We start from the raw sequence: 19,725 nt of genomic DNA, 5'->3' as shown, positions 1-19,725 counted from the left end.
TTTCATATAATTTCTCAATAGCGGGCCAAATTCGGTTCTATTTCCAAAAGCTCTCGCGGGAGAGAGAGATCAGAGCAATCGGCAAGCCACAGATGGCCCGCAGGTCGTAGTTTGGACGCCCCTGGCATATACCTACTTTTTAGTATCATGGTTCGCTTGCCTTGTCCATTTAGGCTGTAGATTGTAATATAAAAATGTAGTGTCTTAAATTCGGTTCATATCAGCCATATCACGAGTTTCACCTCTTAAATTGATATATGTAGTACACAAACATTTATGTAAAGTGTATAAAAACTTGAATAATCATATTTAAATAATTGAAGAGTTAAACTTAAAGTAAATAAGAGTTGTTCATGTTTCTTTAAATAATTAATATATTGGTTATAAATGTTTAAACGAATAACATAATATCAACATGAAAATAGCACATCGTGACTCCTAAATATCTCCAAGTCCTCAAACTATGAGATTCATCTGCATATAAGAGCAGTGCCAAATCACAACTCACTTAAAACGCTCCTCTGCAAGTTGCTTGCAATTTTAAGTTTTAACCACAGAGGTCACTAGAGAGCACAAAGTTCTGTTCAGCTTTAAGTGACATTTATGCTTTAACAAGATTCTTGGCCAAATATATATTTAAGTATGCTCAGATATAAAATATTAATACATGATTTATTTTTACTGTACATCTTTAAGAATACATAGTTCCCAATATTTATATAACTACCAACAGGATAAAACCCACCATAGGATATAAAAAGGAATTTAAAAGATATTAAAAGGACTTCAAAATTTCAATTCCTCCCCATGATTCCTTAAACTGTCCAGTGCCAAGACATAATTCCAATGAAATACAAGTAAGAGTTAGTTAAAGATTACACAATTTAAAAAATTATTCCAAGCACCAAAAATGATCCTACTGGATAAACTCAAATTCCTTAAGTATTTTTGGATAAAGCTTCAGAGCAACACACAGTGTTTAAAAAAACAAAACATGAATCACTTTTAGGCACATACATATAAATCCTATTCATGGTATTCCTGAAATGAAGTGTGGAAAAGATACTGAGCTTGACTAAAGAGAAACAGCCTTTAACTCACCTCAAATTTGCCCTTCTTCTCTATAGGACCTTCACTTGGGGCGGGGCAGTTACTGAGGGTTGGGTTAGCACATGGAATGTCCTCCTCCTCCATCTCCTCCACAATCATCACAGTCTCCCACTTTCCAAAGCTGCAGGCGGGGAACGTGTCCGAGCGCATACTGTCTCCGAAATACACCACCTGCATCAGAACACACGCACGCACGTGATGCGTTTCCATGTTTTATGGGGACTTTCCATAGACATAATGGTCTTTATACTGTACAAACTTTATACTCTATCCCCTACCCCTAAACCTAACCCTCACAGAAAACTTTCTGCATTTTTACATTTTCAATAAACATCATTTAGTATGATTTATAAGCTGTTTTCCACTTCATTTGGTCCCCACAAAGTGATAAATACATGCTCGCACACACACACTTTTCTCCAAATTGTTTTACAAATAAAGAAAAACACAATTAATTTATCACTAAGTTGTCAACATATTTATTAGCATAGCACTTTATAATAACAATGGCTCTGTTCCAAAACCTAGTGAGCTGCCTCACGGTCTTCTGCCAACATAAGAAGCTGCCTTCTACTTTAAGACAGCATTCTGACTGAAAAGGAGTTCAATTTAGTGTTATGGATGTCTTCGGGCCAAGGTCAGATCTTTTCGTTTGTTCAGCCAATCAGAAGACTTTCTGCTTGTCAATCAATGTGCATGATCACAGGAAAGCCCACATTTGCTAGTATAAGTGCAGGTACGATGTCCTGCTCCCATGAAATGCTCAGGGTCGGATCGTAAAATTCTCAAGGGGACCCTCCCCCCTTCATCTGCTCCAACACAACAATCTCTTGTGTGTTTGTGTGTGCGCACGTGCCTTTGAAAGGGGGTTTGGAAAGGGCGGCATGGCTAATTCAATGGCTAGTCTGGTGGAAGTTCCAGAATGGCTAAATTCGCTTACAGCACCTTTAAGCTAACAATGTGATGCACTCTTAAGCATTAAAATACACAGCACACCCAAATATGTGGTCAAATACAACTATTTTAATAACTGTAACAATAACCTCTTTTCAACCATCAGGCCAAACTGTTCTTGTTGCGAAACCATTTTATTCTGTGCCGATCCGGGACAGCCAGCACGGTTACGGATTTTTTTTTTTCTTTTGCACTTTGGTGCTGAAAACAGACTTCGAATGTACACAAGAAATACGTAAGACGTTACCCTTGGTAACACAAGAGTTTAAGGACCGCATGAGAAGTATGTTTACTTTGCCCAAACAGTGCGCTTGGCCAGCTACAGAGAAAAAAACGAGTAACCTTGGCAACTTATAAGTGACCAATCGTGAGTCGAGACATCACTACAGGCATTCCACCAGCACAGTTGAGCACAGTAGTCTAACCATGCTGACAATTCCGGGCCAAGAATGGTTACTAATCGTGTCATGCCAAATCGTGCCCAGGTGGAAAAGCTACTGTAACCATTCCTCACCATGCTCAGAACTGTTCAGCCTGATGGTGGAAAAGAGGCTAATGATTCTTGGGCAAGAGGTAGTTGAGAACCCAAATGCAGATTATATTAAATAAATAATAATAAGAGCACAGACAAAAAGAAACCAGGCCCGACTAGTCACAAGAACCGCACACATCAAACAATGCAAGACCAAGATAGGGAGAACAAGAGGGTTTATACTCAGAAGGCAGAATCCTTGTTAGGATATCTCAGCTGCCATGTCATCAAGCACCATCGAAGGCAGTCTAAAGTGTGAACATTACCTGTGACTGGAGAAACCCGCTTCCCTGTGTCCTCCTTCCCTCCTACTGTGAAGTCTGTTACAATGCATTTGATACATCCTCCAAAATATTGCAAACCAAGGCTGGGAAATGAGGCTGCTTTCCAAGGGTCCTCACACTTCGACAGTACTTGATGACATGGCAGCAGAGATATCCTAACAAGGCTGCTGCCTTCCAATTGAAAAGCACACCCTTTTGTTCTCCCTGAATGCTAAGGAGCCTAGCCTACAGCCTCAGAAGGACTGGTCTAAGAAGGACACAGCCTAACTAGGCTGCAGCTTTCCGATTGAGAAGCACCCATACACAAGGATAACAAGACTAATTATCAAGATACACTTGGGACCAATCAAATTAGCTCTTGTGTGTGTTCTCATGCTGTTTAGGCATGTCTGTATCCTTTATCTGTAGGAAAGATGTTGTGTCCTGAGTTTGTGTTCTGACACACACTGTGAGCATGTTTTAACCCTCTCTAACATATCTGTGGATGGGGAAGATCTGAATGCCCTGGAGCATTGCAGATAGACTTCACAATGCAACAACATTAAAGCCTGAGGCCCCTTCCAATACAAACGCACAAGACTGTTACTGCTATACCTTTAAAACTCCGCATTACACATTAAAACTACAGTACCGGGCAGATAACAGCATTGTTGCTTAGAATTTAGATGCAATAAAACAGTTCAGCCTTACCTTGGGCTCTGATTTGTTGGTCATGGTCTTCAATAGTTCATGTAGATGAGGCCAGTTGCCTTGAGAATACCAACCAGGTTTTTCCAGTGATGGCAAACCCGCACTATCCTCAACATCATCCACTACAGAGAAACAAATGAGAGAGAGGGTAGCATTAAATTAAGTTTGATTAAATAAAATATCTATGGATTCATCTATACCAAGGGTTTTTGAAGTCTAAGACAGAGCGCCTCCCATAAAAAACACATTGTTTTTCTTAAGTGGGGCGAATTGATTTCTTATGAAACATTTTAAAAGTGGGCTCACATTGACTGATCCAATCTCAATGGAAATTAATTTGTTTATAGAATACTTGAGATGTTCTGAAATGCCAAATGTGTTTGAAATGAAAAGGAAATGGTTAACCCTTTTCTGAAGTGGTTATATTGAGTAAGCATTATCTTAATTTGTTGTCTGGCACCAAAAATCATCCACGCGATTATCTAATCAGCCAATCATGTGGCAGCAGCTCATAAAATAAAGCAGATAGGGGTCAGGAGCTTCAGTTAATGTTCACATCAACCATCAGAATGGGGAAAAGATTTGGTCTCAGTGATTTGGAGCTGGTTTGAGTATTTCTGTACTGCTGATCTCCTGGGATTTTCACACAAAACAGTCTTTAGAGTTTACTCAGAATGGTGCCAAAAACAAAAACATCCAGTGAAAGGCAGTTTGATAAGAGAGGTCAACAGAGAATGGCCAGACTAGTTTGAACTGACAAAGTTTACGGTAACTCAGATAACACCTCTGTACCATGTTTTCAGACCTCAAATAATGGAAAGAAAACAAGACCATATTCATTTTTAATAAACACAATACTAATGGATTAACTTCGGAAGAGTTCAGAAATAAATATTTAGTGGAATAACGTTTTTGCACGCTTGTCTTTTATATTGCTGTTGGGTGACTTTATGCCACAACAGGCTAAAAAATTCAAGCAGGAATTCAACAGATACTGGAATGGAATGGCTGCCTTACAATGTAGAGATTCTGATTTAAGAAACATTTGGAGTGGTCTTTTAATTTTTTCCGGAGCTATATATATTAGCTATATGAAGAAATACAACACTTATAATAACAATTAAACATTTACAAGCATCTACTGTGTGAAAACACACCAGTGTAACAGTAAGGTTTGCCAGCACAGTTGTTATTGCATATTAGTATTATTATACAGAATATTAAATATAAGATGTATCTGTGTGTGTGCGTGTGTGTTACTCACCTAATGTTCTGAAAGGTCTTTGCTGTGGATCAAGAGAGAAGAATCCAGGCTTCAGGGCATTAGTGATAATGATGTCAAACAACTCCTCAAAGTCCATCCTGCAAAAATCAGATTAAATACATTTGCGATAAACTTGCAAGTCGTTTTTGTTAAAAAAAAAAAAAGATTTTTGACTGTTTGGTGTTTTTTATTACTATTATTTTATTATTACAATCCACTATTTATTTATTATTAGCTTCAGCTGCAGTCAATAAACTCTCCTCCGATCAGCACTCATCATAAACCTCATGTCCATAGTTAGCTTGCTTGAAAAAATTACAGTAACTCTAGAAAAATTTGAAATACCATCACTGAAAGAAATGTGACAACTGATGCAGTGTGGATAAAATTCACTTCAGATTAATTTAGCATGTGGATTCTCCTTATGGATGTGCAAACTCTTTCAATAGCTCCGAGGTGTGTGTGTGTTTGTGCTGTATGTGTGCAGATGCATGCCTGATTGTAAATACAAGGATATGTTCCAAGTATGCTTTGTTAGCCCACATTGATGTTATGTAGATATATAGATATTTTTATATATTAATATGCACCTGTGTGCATTGAGCATGCTAGAGCAGTGTTCCTGCATTATATTATTTTTACTTGAATTATTTGTCACACACACTTCACTTCCACGAGTCGATTTTGCTTTAAAAATTTTAATTACTTAATAAAACATGAAAAACATTAAACCAAAAATATTTCTAAATTTAAACTACATTGCAAATGAAATTAAAATATACTCAAAATAATAAAGTGGTAAAAAAATAATTTGTCATTACCTCTTCAAATCCAAAATATTACATAGAAATAAGCCTAACATTCAACCAGAAAAAATTATTGCACAAAAGAATGTAAGTCCAGATTTCTTTTCTTCTAATACATTGCATATAGCCCATTTAAATGAACAACTTCTTATGAATGTGCTGTGGTTCTATCACTGATGCTTAACATCAAATATATAATAGTATGCAGATGGTGCAATAACCGAAGAAGAACCTCCTAATTAAATTGCACTTGACCCAACCAATAAGCACTTTGCAAACAAAATTTTGCCAAACCCACTTGCGCCTACACTTAGCGCATGCTTGAACGAAAATATCCAATCTTCATGGCCTAGCCCATTGACTTTGCATGTATGCATCTCAAAGCTCTGTGTTTAGAGCTCTTAAAATAGGGCCCCAAATCTGACTTACAGTATGCTGCAAAATAAGACTTCATCTGGTTCTTTAAAGTGGGCAAAAAAACAATGAATCACTTTGATATATATGTTCTTAGATTATTTATTTCTATTGTCATTATAAACATGACTGTGTGTGTATCTGTGCATGTATGTAAAACTCACCCAAGTATGTGCTCACACACTAGTCTGCAGTAATCGGAGTGTGAGCTGGTAATGAGCAGCAGGATTTTCCCACTGTTTTTCATGCTCCTCAACCATCTCTTCACTGCATCCGAGCAGGGCTGTAGGTAACGGCCGGGATTACGCTTCACACTTGGGAAATACGTCCCTGCATCCTCTAAAAATACAACAAAAACACACACAAAATGCATCAAAAAGCATTGTTCTCCTTAGATGGCCATTCAAAAGTAGCAGTGTATTCTCATGAAAAAATCAATAAATATATAAAACATACATAACCTACAGTAACTTAACATGGCAACATATGAAAGGCCAATATTTGAAAAATATTATAGCAAATGTTTTACCAGTGCCTGTTTGGAGCAAAATAAAAAGAGCATGTTTTAATTGCATCAGATGTTTTACCCTTTTTAGGGACATCAACCTACAGAACTTAAGAATAAAGTTGGATAGCTGAAATATTTTAACGATAAAGAACGTCAGCTTCAACGTGCCTTTCAGTCAGACCGGAACCCAGCATATGGTTTACATCAATCACACACACATCACACACCTCATGCTCAAAGAGTTTTCCACAGCTCACAACTCTACAACTAACATTCTCACACACAGTTTTATCTGATCTTGAGCATCACACTGGACCATGTTCAGCCCTTAACATTACACAAACACACTGAACTTAAAAACTCTCTTACAAAACATTCAGATCTAAACAAATCTGTCCAAGGCTGAAAATCCTCTGAAAGCTGCTGCATGAGACAGTCAGCTCCAACTAGAATTTACAAACTAAATAAACCCATTTATACATTCCATTTATACATACCAAAGAGCAGTGTAAGTCATTAGTAAAAGTATCAGTATATACAGGGTGTCAATCATACTAAAACAGAACGTGTTTGCCTGGAGTGAAGGAATGTGCTCCATGTGAGAGAAGTACCATGTCTTTATTTTATGTGCAGGAGTAAAGAAGACTTATGAAAACGTGAAAAGGCACATTAACCAGCCTTCAGTTTATACTGGCAAATACTGCCGCATGCACACACGCACACACACCTCAGAAACCTCATCTCATCTCACACATTCACATGCGGCAACGTCTTGCAGCTTACCTCATTTAGACTTCAACATACTGTAGGTAAACACAGGCCTCTTCTGAGATATGTATATATACATAAGTTTGCATCTCCCTTGCAGAATCTGCAAGATGTTTATCATTTTCAAAAAAATAAGAGGGATCATAAAAAACTGCATTTAGTTTTTTATTTATTGGGAGTTCTCTGTAAATGCGCATGGATGTAGGCATGTGTTTGTGGGGGTCGGTAAATACATGTGTGCATCTTTGGCTGCCATAAGTTTACATTAAATTTCTTTATTTTATTTTACAGGCACTTTTATCCAAAGCACAAACTTTTGTATAACACATTAAATAGTTAAGTTAATTCAATTACATTAGTGTGTTTAAAATACAGTGCAACAATAGACTTTCAATGATTTACCTCAAGAAACCAAGGTTTTGTTTGTTTTCATTTATATAGTTCTTCAAATTTACACCTCTCGAGTCTGCAAATTTGCACCAAATTAAAATTCGATTCAAGGATCAACAACCAAAACAAACAAAAGCGTGAGAGAGGAGTGATCCTATAAGATTTATATAACAGTACTGCCCCCATGAGGCGAACATCCCATTTCAGTCAATACTTGCTTAAATGCTAAAACATTTCATTTGTTTGTGAAAAAGAAGACTTCAAACTTTCTTTATTTTATTTCATGACTAAATCTTTTCACACATTTTCATCACTATCTATAAAGGTGGACCCCCATTGAGATTATTATGTCTTCTCACCAAAGCTTGGCTATTAAATAGCAAAATAAGACAAGCTTCTATTCAGGTCTATTTTAATTTAGTTATCGTAATGACATAAATGTGAAAAAGTCTTGACACTGACTGAACATCGTTGCATTTTTATGAATTCTCAGCTGCTTGCATATATCAAAAGTTAAATTTGAACTCAATTAAATGCATTAACAACTCGCTGATGTGCTTGTTTGCTCGACTTAGAAGTATGTTGTAATAAAAAAGCTGCATTGAGCCAAAAACTACAATAATCAAGTAAATCGTAGTGTTTTTTCAGTATTACTTGATTCAAGAACACTTTAACACTGCATTGTTTCTGGAAATACGCTATTTGTTACAGTGTGCATGTGATATGATAACATGTTTCATGTTAAACTGAAAAATCGAATATAAACTTGAAAACATGCATAAGAAATTCATTCCATTTTAATTATACTTCCTTAAATTCAAATTGCAATTCTACATCCTTTTTGCTATGTCAATTCAAATGCAATCCAAATTAAGGAATTTAATTAGCATTCTTATTGCAATTCTGAATGGTGCACAACCCCGTTTCCCTGGCAACAATGTTTGAAAACCCCTGCTGTAGATAATTTTATATTTGTTATGCCCAGTGCTCAAAGCATACCAGATTCTGTATTCTTCTCAGTGTCAGACTGTGGGGGGGTTGTGGCCCCCCAGAGCATTTAGCCATCTGACCGGAGCGTTGTATGTTTCCTAGTGTCACACACAATCACTTAAGCAACACCAGAGAGCGCTCTTGTATGAGTAGAAGCACACTCACTCCTGTCCCCTACCAGCTGATACACGCTACTGCATCCACCTACAAGACAGACCACCTAAAACACACACATGCACAACTACTGAATTTACCCAGTCACATAGGAAGTTGCACACAAACATGTGCACAAATAAACACACAACGCTTACAACCGATATTTGATCAAAAGCAACCAAATACAACATACACATGACACTTATTGCAATTAAACTGCAGCAAATTGTTCCACACAATTTGACAAAGATCACATCTGGGCCAAAACGATTCGGTCTGTTGTGTCAATGGGAAAGTGGAACACTTTAAAAGTGTTAAATATTCCACACAGACAGGGGAGAGAAAGAGGCGAAATATGTGAGAGGAAATGTGTGTTTATTTGTTTATTTCGGTTTTTTTAACTGCACCCCCCCAGTGAAATAGCTGGCGTGATGCCCTCTGGGACCATGATTTTATCCAGCACTCAACATTGAATGTCTAACAAACAAAAACAACAATAATTTGTAGTCATTTTAGGACTGAGCAAAGTCGGTGACTACCCGCATATACAATCTTGCACGTTTTTTTCTGCTGTTAACAGCTCTAAAATTGTAATGTTCACTTCGAGAAATTACACAAGTAGTAATGTATTGCACTGGGATTTAAAGGGCGAACAAGGTGCTCTTACATAGAATTCAGTAAAGTATTTGTAATTTCTATTCTTGTGCTGACATAGTCACTTCAGTGAATTCAAAGAATACCATCGTACTACTATGGTACATTACTAGCATATATGATTAATGTATTCATATGCCATTGTCTGTTAGTCATATTATATGGTGCCCCCATATAATGGTACATGTCCAAAAAACATGGCAATGTCATAGTTCTTTTTTGATGTGTTTTCGAGAAGGCTACTAAATGTTTTGATACTCTTTTGGTGGTGTCTTTACCTGTAGTGCCCTTCACAAGCTGGACATGTGTTGAACTAGACCTTTTAGTTTCTTTAGTTAGATCTACAATCACTGACAAATGATAGGACACATTTCAGTTTCGTTTCCATTGACTGAAGATCCACTGCAACCAGCATTATCTATATTATTAGTATTTTAAAATATTCCTAGAGTGTTTTGGCAAGTGAGTGCGCGCAACAAATGATTCAGCAACAAGCGCATGAGCTTTCTGAGTCATTCAGATTTAATTGCAAACCGATTCAGACTACTTTGCTGTCACGTGTGACCAATTCACGTGTGATAATTGTAAAGAACCGACTCGGATAAGTTATTTATTTGTGAGTCTGACATCTTTAGTTCTGATTCAAATCTGGCGATAGTAAACACCAGGTGCGAGCATGATGTAGCGGTGTAGCTTTTTTCAAAGCTACCCCCTCAACAAAACATTCATATTTTGTGTTATTCTTAAACTGCTTTATAAGGTGGTAACCAGTGTTGGGTGTAATGCATTACAAAGTATGCCAGTATGCCAAAGTTATATAAATGTACAGACTTTCAACAATTCTATATAAAACAATCTTGAACTGAAAATAAAACTGTATCATCTAATGATAACATTTGTTTTATAATTCAACGTGGCCCCTTTAAATGCATGGGCAATATGCCTGCGTGCGTGAGCTAGCGCCAGTATGTTGAGAAATCACTCAAGTTAAAAGATGTCGGAAGATACGAGTGGCTATTTTTCTAAATGGAAATATCACCATTACTACAAGTTTATGACAAATGCAGATCCGAAGCACAAGTTCTTAGTAAAGCACTTGGCATGGCAATATGTAGACCACGTTTAAAGTGTCACTAAGATTTGAAGTTCCGAAGAAGTTCATTTGTGGAAGAAAACTTCATGTGACTGTTGCACCGTTACACATGGTCCCAGATTATAAAGCTTCAGTCCAAATAAAGTGTCAGCGTGTGATAAACGGTAAGCCAATATTACTGTTACGAATGTTGCCTTCGATGCTTACATCAAATACAGCCTTTTGCTAAAAATGGACTTGCTTGGAGAAGAAATTATAAAGAGAGTGATCGATTTTGAGTTACAGATTTTATTAACCATTTAGGAACAGTTTAAGAATAATATATTTGATGTTATAGGATTTATTTGAAAGAATTAAAAGACTAATTTGATGCATGGTGTTTTATTGTCCATCTGGTCAAAGTTGATATGGGTTATCAGTAATATCATTACTTTTCAGAAATTAGTACAGTAATCTAATTACAATTTAGAATATGTAATTAATTACTAATTATCACAAATTACTTTTTTGGACTAACTTACCCAACACTGGTGGAAACTCACTTTACTGCATTTTAGTTCTGTGTAAGGTTGGCCTGAGATGACCTGATCTGTGCCAAGCATCTGTGAGAAGCTTGAATTAGATCCCCAAACACTTAACTAAATGCAAGAAAGCTTTGCCACTCTATTCAGAGACACTCACACCACAGTTTATGGGAAGAGAGAACAGTTACCTCCTCATAAAGACATGAATTAAAGAGATACTGACCAGCACATTTTAAAAAGTACACACGCCCAGGGAGACATGCTATTCATCTTGGACAAAATAAAGCTATTTGTATTTTATAGCAACCAAACTGTATTTATGCCAACCGGAAAAAGGCCATCAGCCAAAATCTTTACACAGTGTATAGACAGTGTTACCTGCTGCAAGATCAATTGTATAATGGTTGTATGTGGATGCAGTGACCTTATTTGACTTTGCATCCCTTTACTCTGTACACCTGTTTGAACTCTGGCAAAATAGTTTGAAGAAACCACCCCTCACCATTTTTAGCAGCGAGGCCACTAATGAGTGCATGTGTCCCGTGTGGCATTTTTCAGTGGTTGCTAAAAGACAAGAGGGGAAGTTAATGTGCAGTCCCTCAGGGCCATCATAAAACCCAGCTGAACCAAAACACTTTTTAAAACTCAAACTCTGAGAGACCATCACATGCCACTAGGTCTGGGCGATCTAGCTAAAAAAAAATATTCCATTATTTTTTTTAGCCGTTTGATGATATTTGATACATATCTGAATATTTATTTATGCTCTGACATGGCTTAAAGGAGTGATGAACCAACCAAATAAATAAATCCAAAATATTACATGCAAAAACTAAAATACAGTAACAAATTTGTTAACAATAATCAATTCATGTTTTTTGAATTGAATAAACATAATCTTTAGCTACATATATTTTTTATGTATTTTTTACTTATTAATTAAATTAAATGGGGGGTCTGCAAACAAATTGTTGAGTCAGTTTTGCGACCTCACAGTCTGCGACCTGTGCACCATCTCAATCTCTTTCGACATTTAAGCACATGCAGTATATTCAATTATTTCCAATTTTTCACTAGTGAAAACATTCTAGACATCATAAATGGAATTTCAACTAGTAAAAAAACAACTGACCCTTCACTAAGCTTCGCCGTAAAAGAGCTTCTGACCAATACTATCAATGCAGGTGTTGCCCTGCCGCCATTACTCTGACAAGCATTTGCTATCTTCCAATGAGAGTCTACGGGAGTAGTGTGTGTTTGAATATTTTTAAGCAGGATTTTATAAAAATTATCCCAAAAATATGAAACACTTTGCTGCGGGGTCATTTGTAATATTGACATGAGTTACCCATAGAAGATGCATGCAGTGTTTAAATAATCTTTATATAAATCTGGAGATAGCATGTTATGGATAAAACTGTGTCAGGCATCATTCCCAAATGAACATATAACATCTGCAACAACACCTACATTTGCTCCAAGGTAAATTAAAGCTAATAACTGAACTTTAATTTATGTATTGATTCAAGTCATAGTAAAAGCGATAGTAAATAAACAGATCGCAGCATCAAAATTAGTGTTTTATGAGTGGTTATAAACAGCTCCGTTCACTTACGCTAATGTTACTCAATGTGAAATTGCTATTAAATGAAGTTTTTCTCTTTTCAAGTGACCTAATCATTTGCCTTGATTCTGATTCACAGTCTCCATGGTTTAATCAAACTGCGGTGTAATTTAACAATTTCTTTTACAAAAAACATCAAATAAATATGCATTACAATGGCACTCTTCATGCCAGCCCACGTAAAAATATCATCCATTCCATTTATGAGAATATTTAGCAAAAAAATGCGTTGTTCACGGCAATCTCCCATTAATTCCAATGAGGAGTTCTGCAGAGCTTGTCTGAGCGAGCAACCGTAACCAAGGGGGGTGGAGCATAGTGAAGGGTCAATTACTGATATAATTTACTGTCTTTTTACTAGTATAATTTCACAATGTTCTGTCATTCACTCCTGTTCCCAACACCATTACAGATATTTATAATTAATTTATTTCTAGTTGAAATTGCAATTTCACATCAGCAATGTACAACTAACAAGTACAAATTATACATTTTGATATAATGACATTGTTATTAGAACAAATATCCATTTCAGATATAAACAACTGAACCACAATTAGTAAAAATGCATCTTGATCTCTGTTAATGTACTTCTGTAAATTTACTTTGGATCAAATTGGTATTTCAGAACAAAACAATGTGGCACCGATCACAGTGGAGTTCGTCTTTAAGAAAAATGGCAACAAATCTGGTAAGAAACCTCTTTACGTTATTACCTGAAAGAGTCAAAAACCTGTTAGAGTCAAAAGACTGGAGTCTCTAGTTTTATTCGATATGCCATTTTGAAATTTTTTGCAATTTATCAGGAAACAACACACTGTTAAACACAATGATTACTTAAGAAAACTGCAGGCCCTTTTATCTGAGAAATCCTACATTCACTGTGTATTATCACATTGCGAATCAATGTATTTATCCAAAAACAGAAACCTTTTGCTTTCAGAGGCTTTATATGGAGGAAACTATGGTGCACTTCGAACTGCTCTGAGACCAGTGCAGACAGACAGCACACTGGAGGTTAAGTCGCTCAATAAATAGTGTGCAAGGTAGCATCCTATATCTTTCCTGTGAAGCCAAGTGCATTCACTCGTAATATCTGACCAAAGTTCAGTTTCAAGCTGCAGGTGATGTTTGGACCACTCAACATGGTTGGCAGACATGGAACAATGAAAATCAGTACTTAGAATCATAAATTATAATGCATCATCTTATTTTAACTTGGTTGGCAGTGATTGGATGATGATATCCATTACATGTATCAGAATTAATTATGCTAATTTCTGATTGGTAAAATGCTTCACCACTGGTTATCACTTGTTTGTTTGACAGAGCAAAGAGAGAACATTGAGATTTTGTTGCCAAAGTAGAAAAAATATTCTAACATAAAAGTCCAATCAAGTCTAATCGTTTTTATTTGTATAGTTTTTTTAGTTGTGCTTTTCCCAATACACATTGTTCCAAAGCAGCTTTAGAGAAAATCAGCTGTAATGTCTGTAATTTCTTCAAAACATGATTTGTCCGGGTCGTGATCCTACACACCCGGTCCCATATTAGGCTAATTATGCCTAATACAGGACCGAATGTGTAGGATCACGACCCGGCCCCGGCCCCGCCCTCCGCCCTGCCACACATGAATAAACAAAGCTCCAGGAAACATTAACATTTTCCCAATACACATTATTCCAAACCATGCCGTGGGTCAGTTTTTCAAGTAGGACTTTGGGTTTGTAATTAATTAAAAAATAAACAGGCTTACCGAATTTGATTTGCGCACATGCTCTCGCTCACAGATGTGCAAATTGACGAGTTTGGGGCCATTCATACCAAATGTGTTTTTGCACGTGTGTTTTTCTTCAGCGTCTCACGCAGGAACGGCACTGTTTAAACACAGCGTCAAGTTAAAAAGGACTTCAAAATTTTTAAAACGCATGTTGAGAAACCTACGTTCTTTTTCATTCTTTGTTCTGCATCTAGATTGTTTTTAGCGCAGTTGTCACAAAGATTCAACGTTCTGAAAAAGTTCAGGAGCATAGAGGGGACTGTTGCAGGGTTTCATATTGTTCCACATTGTTATGCACCAAGTGAAGTTTCAGCAAATTAACTAAGTCAATGCTTTTTTTTCTTTCTGCTCTAGTGTACCGAGGGGCTGCCATGCCTTGTTAAAATTGTGTATGTTTACCGTTTCAGAACTGTAACAAAAGTTGCCTATATGCTTACATAAAATACAGCCAATTACAACAGTACTTTCTAGGAGAAGAAATTAGATTGTGCGCGATATCGGGTTCGGGCTTAAAATCTGACAGTATCGTTCGGGCCAGGTAGGGTCCACACGGTCCCACACTGGTTAGGTTTAATTTTAAGGCCTGTGCAGACCTCTGTAATAAGGCACAGAATTTTGTTTTGCAAAAATATTACTACGGTCATGTAATTTTCATCAGACCAGGCAAAAATTCTGTCTGCCAAATGCACTGACTCGCAGTCTTTTGTTTTCGGTTGTGTTAGTACACACAATACATAACTTATTGCAGACCGGTTGCATCAATTACTTGACAATTCAAAAACCATTGGTTGTTGCTTATTTCCAGTCTCCGGCTTGTTGGGACAGTGCGCACACCTGACAACTCCTCAGCCAGATTTCATACAGGTTTGAAATCTATTGTGAAAATCTACTTCTTCTAAGCTCATGTTGTGTGCAGTAGCACATAGGAAACTTAATGCCCAAATAAAAAACTGCAATGCAATATTCACGACTTCGCTTAATATTATATTGCCAGCAAAATCATTGTGAATATATTGTGAAGATCCAATGTATCGCCCAGCTCTAAATGACACATTTGAACAAATAAAGCCATGTAACAGTGAACTACATTCCTTGATTCCCAGGATTATCATTGAGAGTGAAACAATCTAGGGAGACGAGTAAGAGATCCATTGTCCATAGAAATGGTGAGATGAAATAAAGGTTAAAGTGCTCAACCATAAGCTCCATCTTTGGAAATCTGTAGGTGTACCATTTCCTTTGTGTGTATTTGTTATTCTTACTCAAATAAAAGCTTAGAATAAAGATCTCATGTGCAGTCAGAAACCAAATGGATGAGAAGTTATATGGGTGAACAATGGATGGCAAAAGACGTAAAGAGGACGTTGAGCTTTGGGTGGGAGTTGGATAAGACTTTAGAGTCTAAGACGCCAGTTCCAAAGTAACTTTCCCCCTAACTCTTTCCCTGAGGCTGTGGAAAAGTCTGTCATTACAGAAACCAAGCCTTCCCATCTCGTGAAGGGAAAGTTCTTCAGTATACATGCTCAGTTCAAAAACTCTCAGAAGTGGAGATGGAGCTTAACGCTATCTTATCCCACTAAATACTCATACATAATGTCATCATTTCTGTCATGTATTGAACATTGTTTTGGCAAATCCTGGAGTATCCCTTTAATACAAAAATATATGAATATTATTTCTGTCACATAAAAGTAATAACTTTGTGGTAATGCCAGTGAAAATATTGTTGGAGAAAGCACAAATCTGAACTACAGCAGAAAACAATCCTTACCATTGAGCCCTGACACGTAACAAGCTGGAGTTGCAATCAAAATCCATGGACACAGCGCCATGCCTAAAACCTTTAAGTCCTGACCAACAGCCAGAGAGAAAATTAGTCAATAGAAATAGATTCAGGAGAAATCAACTGGTCCACAAGAGATGTCCATGCAGACCTGACCCACCTTCACCATGTAATCAACATGGATCTTGGAAATCCTACTGATGAATGACTCTGCAATTAAATGAATCAATCTCTATAAACTATTCGCTGTTGAAGTTGAACTAGGTAAGCCACCCTCAAACCCAGCCAGTGATGACCGTAACAGCTGTATGATTCACTAAGATGGTAATTCCTTCTTAAATTAAACACTTTTCTTACAGTCAGTCATTAACATAGAATGGAAAAGACAGTACTTATGTTAATGACAGATAACACAAAATCACACAATCCATCCCAAATGGAAAGGATAAACTTCTAAAAACTTTAAGGAAGATCTGGGTTTAACACAGGATTGGAATAATATTTAGATATATAAAACCAAGTAACTCAAGTAATTATAATGCAGTTCTTGTAAACCTTGCCTTCATGGTGAGGTCTAAAGCCACAACAGAAGGGTGCTTGTGGGCTTCTGTGATTGAATGGGGGGAAGAATTTAAACATATATACACATCACCCACAACAAAACAACCCAGTATGTTCAACATACAACCCAGCTGGCGAAAACATTAAGAGCGTAGCAACTCCAAACTCTTCCCCTCTTTTACACTCAACAGTAACTGTTCATTTGCCCATGTTACCTTTTACACAACAGTTTTACTAGATCTTCAAGCCCTCTTTTTTAAAACATCAACCTTGGAACCATGGTTTCCAATGAATGTTGAGTCAACAGGGTCAGTGTTGTGTATTTTGTTTATTTTGATGCATGTACAGTATTTAAAGGTGAATGAGTCATTTCTGAACCAAGATAATTGCAAAAATAATATTCAAATATTCCAAAAGTTTTCCCAAATATTATGTCTGCCATTGGTCAAACAAGTGGTTCTGGCCCAAACTCACGGGACTGGTTGAGTCAATAGCTGGGTTTCCTTCCAAAAACCTTTATGCACATTTTGAAATTGCACATGAGAAATCCTGAATAATAACCCTATAAATGCAAATAAACTCACAAAATTGGCAAAAAATTGTATGAGGACGCTAAGAGGACGTGGAGTTTTGCATTAGTTAAAATGCACATTATTGTGAAGGAAACAGTTTATTTGAAAAATGATGATATGTTTTGACCATTTGTGCACGTGTTATAAGTTTGCAAAATAAGGGTGTGAATATTTGGGTTGAAAGCAAATTGATTCGATTAACAATTCAAAGATTTTCGATTCGATAAAAAAAAAATAATAATAATAATAATAATAATAATAACAAATTGGGTAGAAAAAGTGGAGAGAAAAAATAAAATAATATATAATAATAATAATAATATTATATTATTATTATTATTATTATTATATATTGTTATTTTTTAAAAAATTTCTCTCCACTTTTAATTTGTAATGCTCAATTCCCAAGTCCTCATGGTGGCGTAGTGACAATCCGGGTGGTGGAGGGTGAATCTCAGTTGCCTCTGTGTCTGAGACTGTCAATCCAAGCATCTTATTACGTGGCTTGTTGAGCGCGTTACCGCGGAGAAAAGAGTGAAGCCTCCACATGCATCCAAGCACAACTCACCATGCACCGAGAGCGAACTACATTATAGTGACCACGAGGAGGTTACCCCATGTGATTCTACCCTCCCTAGCAACCGGGCCAATTTGGTTGCTTAGTAGACCTGGCTGGAGTCACTCCCTGGATTCAAACTTGCGACTCCAGGGGTCGTAGTCAGCGTCTTTACTCGCTGAGCTACACAGGCACCCCCAAAAAATATTCACAATGGAATTAAATTTGATTACCGATTCAAGTCTGTATTTTAATTACTTCCACTACTGTGAAAAGAAAGGCAAACTACTTAAGATTGTTTATTCCACCACAAATACATAAAATACATGTACTGTGCATACAGGATACTTGGCATACAATAATAGTACAAGAGTACAATGTGCCCATAAAATATTTCAGAGCTGAACATACAGTAGCTAGAACAGTATTCCATACCATCGACTATAAAAAGTCTTTGCATGGCCTTGAAATCACAATTAAAAAATTCCCTGATATTTCCAGGTTTTCCATGATCGTGGGGACCCGGAATCTGTAAACTACTTCAAATATTACAACGTTAAAGTAAAATCATCTGACTACATTCATTTTCAAGGAAAAGCAATCATATGTGGCTTCAATTGAAATGTTTTCTGCATACAAAGTCCTTCATTAAACAATGATAAACGGCACTATTTTATCCTATAGAAAATAATGTCTTCATATGTTTTCTCACAATATCACTTTATTACAGTACTGTCAGAATTATATTTATGGCCAATATTTCCCCCTTTTATTTGATTTTCAGGGGGATTTTTTTTACCTTCATGGAGGGCATTTATTTTTGTTTCTAACAATTTAAAACATAATCGGTGTCTTATCTGTTTATGTCAAATTATCAATTTAATAAATTCATTAATACAAAGTCTGAGAATATATTATATCTTACCCCTAAATTTGCATCAACATCAACTATATCAGAAGAATTCATTACAAGGCCATTTTTTGCCTTCACATTTTGAATTTCTGGATAATTATTTTTTATTTTTAATGCCATTTTTGCCCAAAGCTCTCCTTAATTTCTGACAATGTAGTGAACATGAAGAGAGTTGGCAGCTGTATCAAAAGGTTTGAGTGCATTTGACTCGTGACAAGAGCACTAATGCGAGGCGTCATTTGCTCATGAGATAGTGGCCATCCTGAGGAAATGTCAGACAAATGTCCCGTGAAGGGTGATGGAAGAGTGCAGTCCAGGTCTGTGAGGAGATAGCTGTGAGGGCGTGCTCCGGGATGTGCTAGATAATGAAGTCACGCTTGTCTCATTTAAATCCCACATGAAACTAATTTAATATTTATATACTCTTAAAAATCGATTGAATCTTGACTCAGCAAATTAGTATACAATTTTGTACAATTAAAATCGATTATTGACCAACACTAGCAATTCACGATTCAAAAATCAATATTTCAATATCGATGCATATGAATTGGCAGGATTAGTAATCGATGCATGAAGAAAATGACTTAATCACTACACCCCCAGTGCAATAGCTTGATGTGACTGGCCCAACGAAAGGTCCAACCATTGCACACAATTCTTCGAACATAACCCTTGTCATTCGGAAGTGTTTAACCGGAGAATTTGGGTCTGGCCCTAGTGGTGAGGTTAATATTGAGTTTGGAGACTTTGTTTTGTTTAGGGATTCGGTCAGGATTGGAGCAGTCAAGAGGCAATA

General features: G+C 36.7%; 1 protein-coding gene across 2 annotated transcripts in view; it reads right to left on the bottom strand.

The window, feature by feature from the left end:
* LOC127624269 (5'-nucleotidase domain-containing protein 1-like) overlaps window positions 1-19,725 on the bottom strand; it is a 75,634-nt gene that overhangs the window by 11,154 nt on the left and 44,755 nt on the right. For both annotated transcript variants that reach the window (XM_052099013.1, XM_052099014.1), the window contains exons 7-10: window positions 6,219-6,393; window positions 4,835-4,932; window positions 3,571-3,692; window positions 1,102-1,281 (exon numbers count right to left, since the gene is read on the bottom strand). In XM_052099013.1, coding sequence (XP_051954973.1) covers window positions 1,102-1,281; window positions 3,571-3,692; window positions 4,835-4,932; window positions 6,219-6,393 — 575 coding nt within the window. The remainder of the gene's footprint in view (window positions 1-1,101; window positions 1,282-3,570; window positions 3,693-4,834; window positions 4,933-6,218; window positions 6,394-19,725) is intronic.

The sequence above is a fragment of the Xyrauchen texanus genome, chromosome 30, assembly GCF_025860055.1.
Source record: "Xyrauchen texanus isolate HMW12.3.18 chromosome 30, RBS_HiC_50CHRs, whole genome shotgun sequence".
Lineage (NCBI taxonomy): Eukaryota > Metazoa > Chordata > Actinopteri > Cypriniformes > Catostomidae > Xyrauchen > Xyrauchen texanus.
Note: the sequence above shows the minus strand (reverse complement) of the source record. Positions and strands in the feature narration are given on the sequence as shown.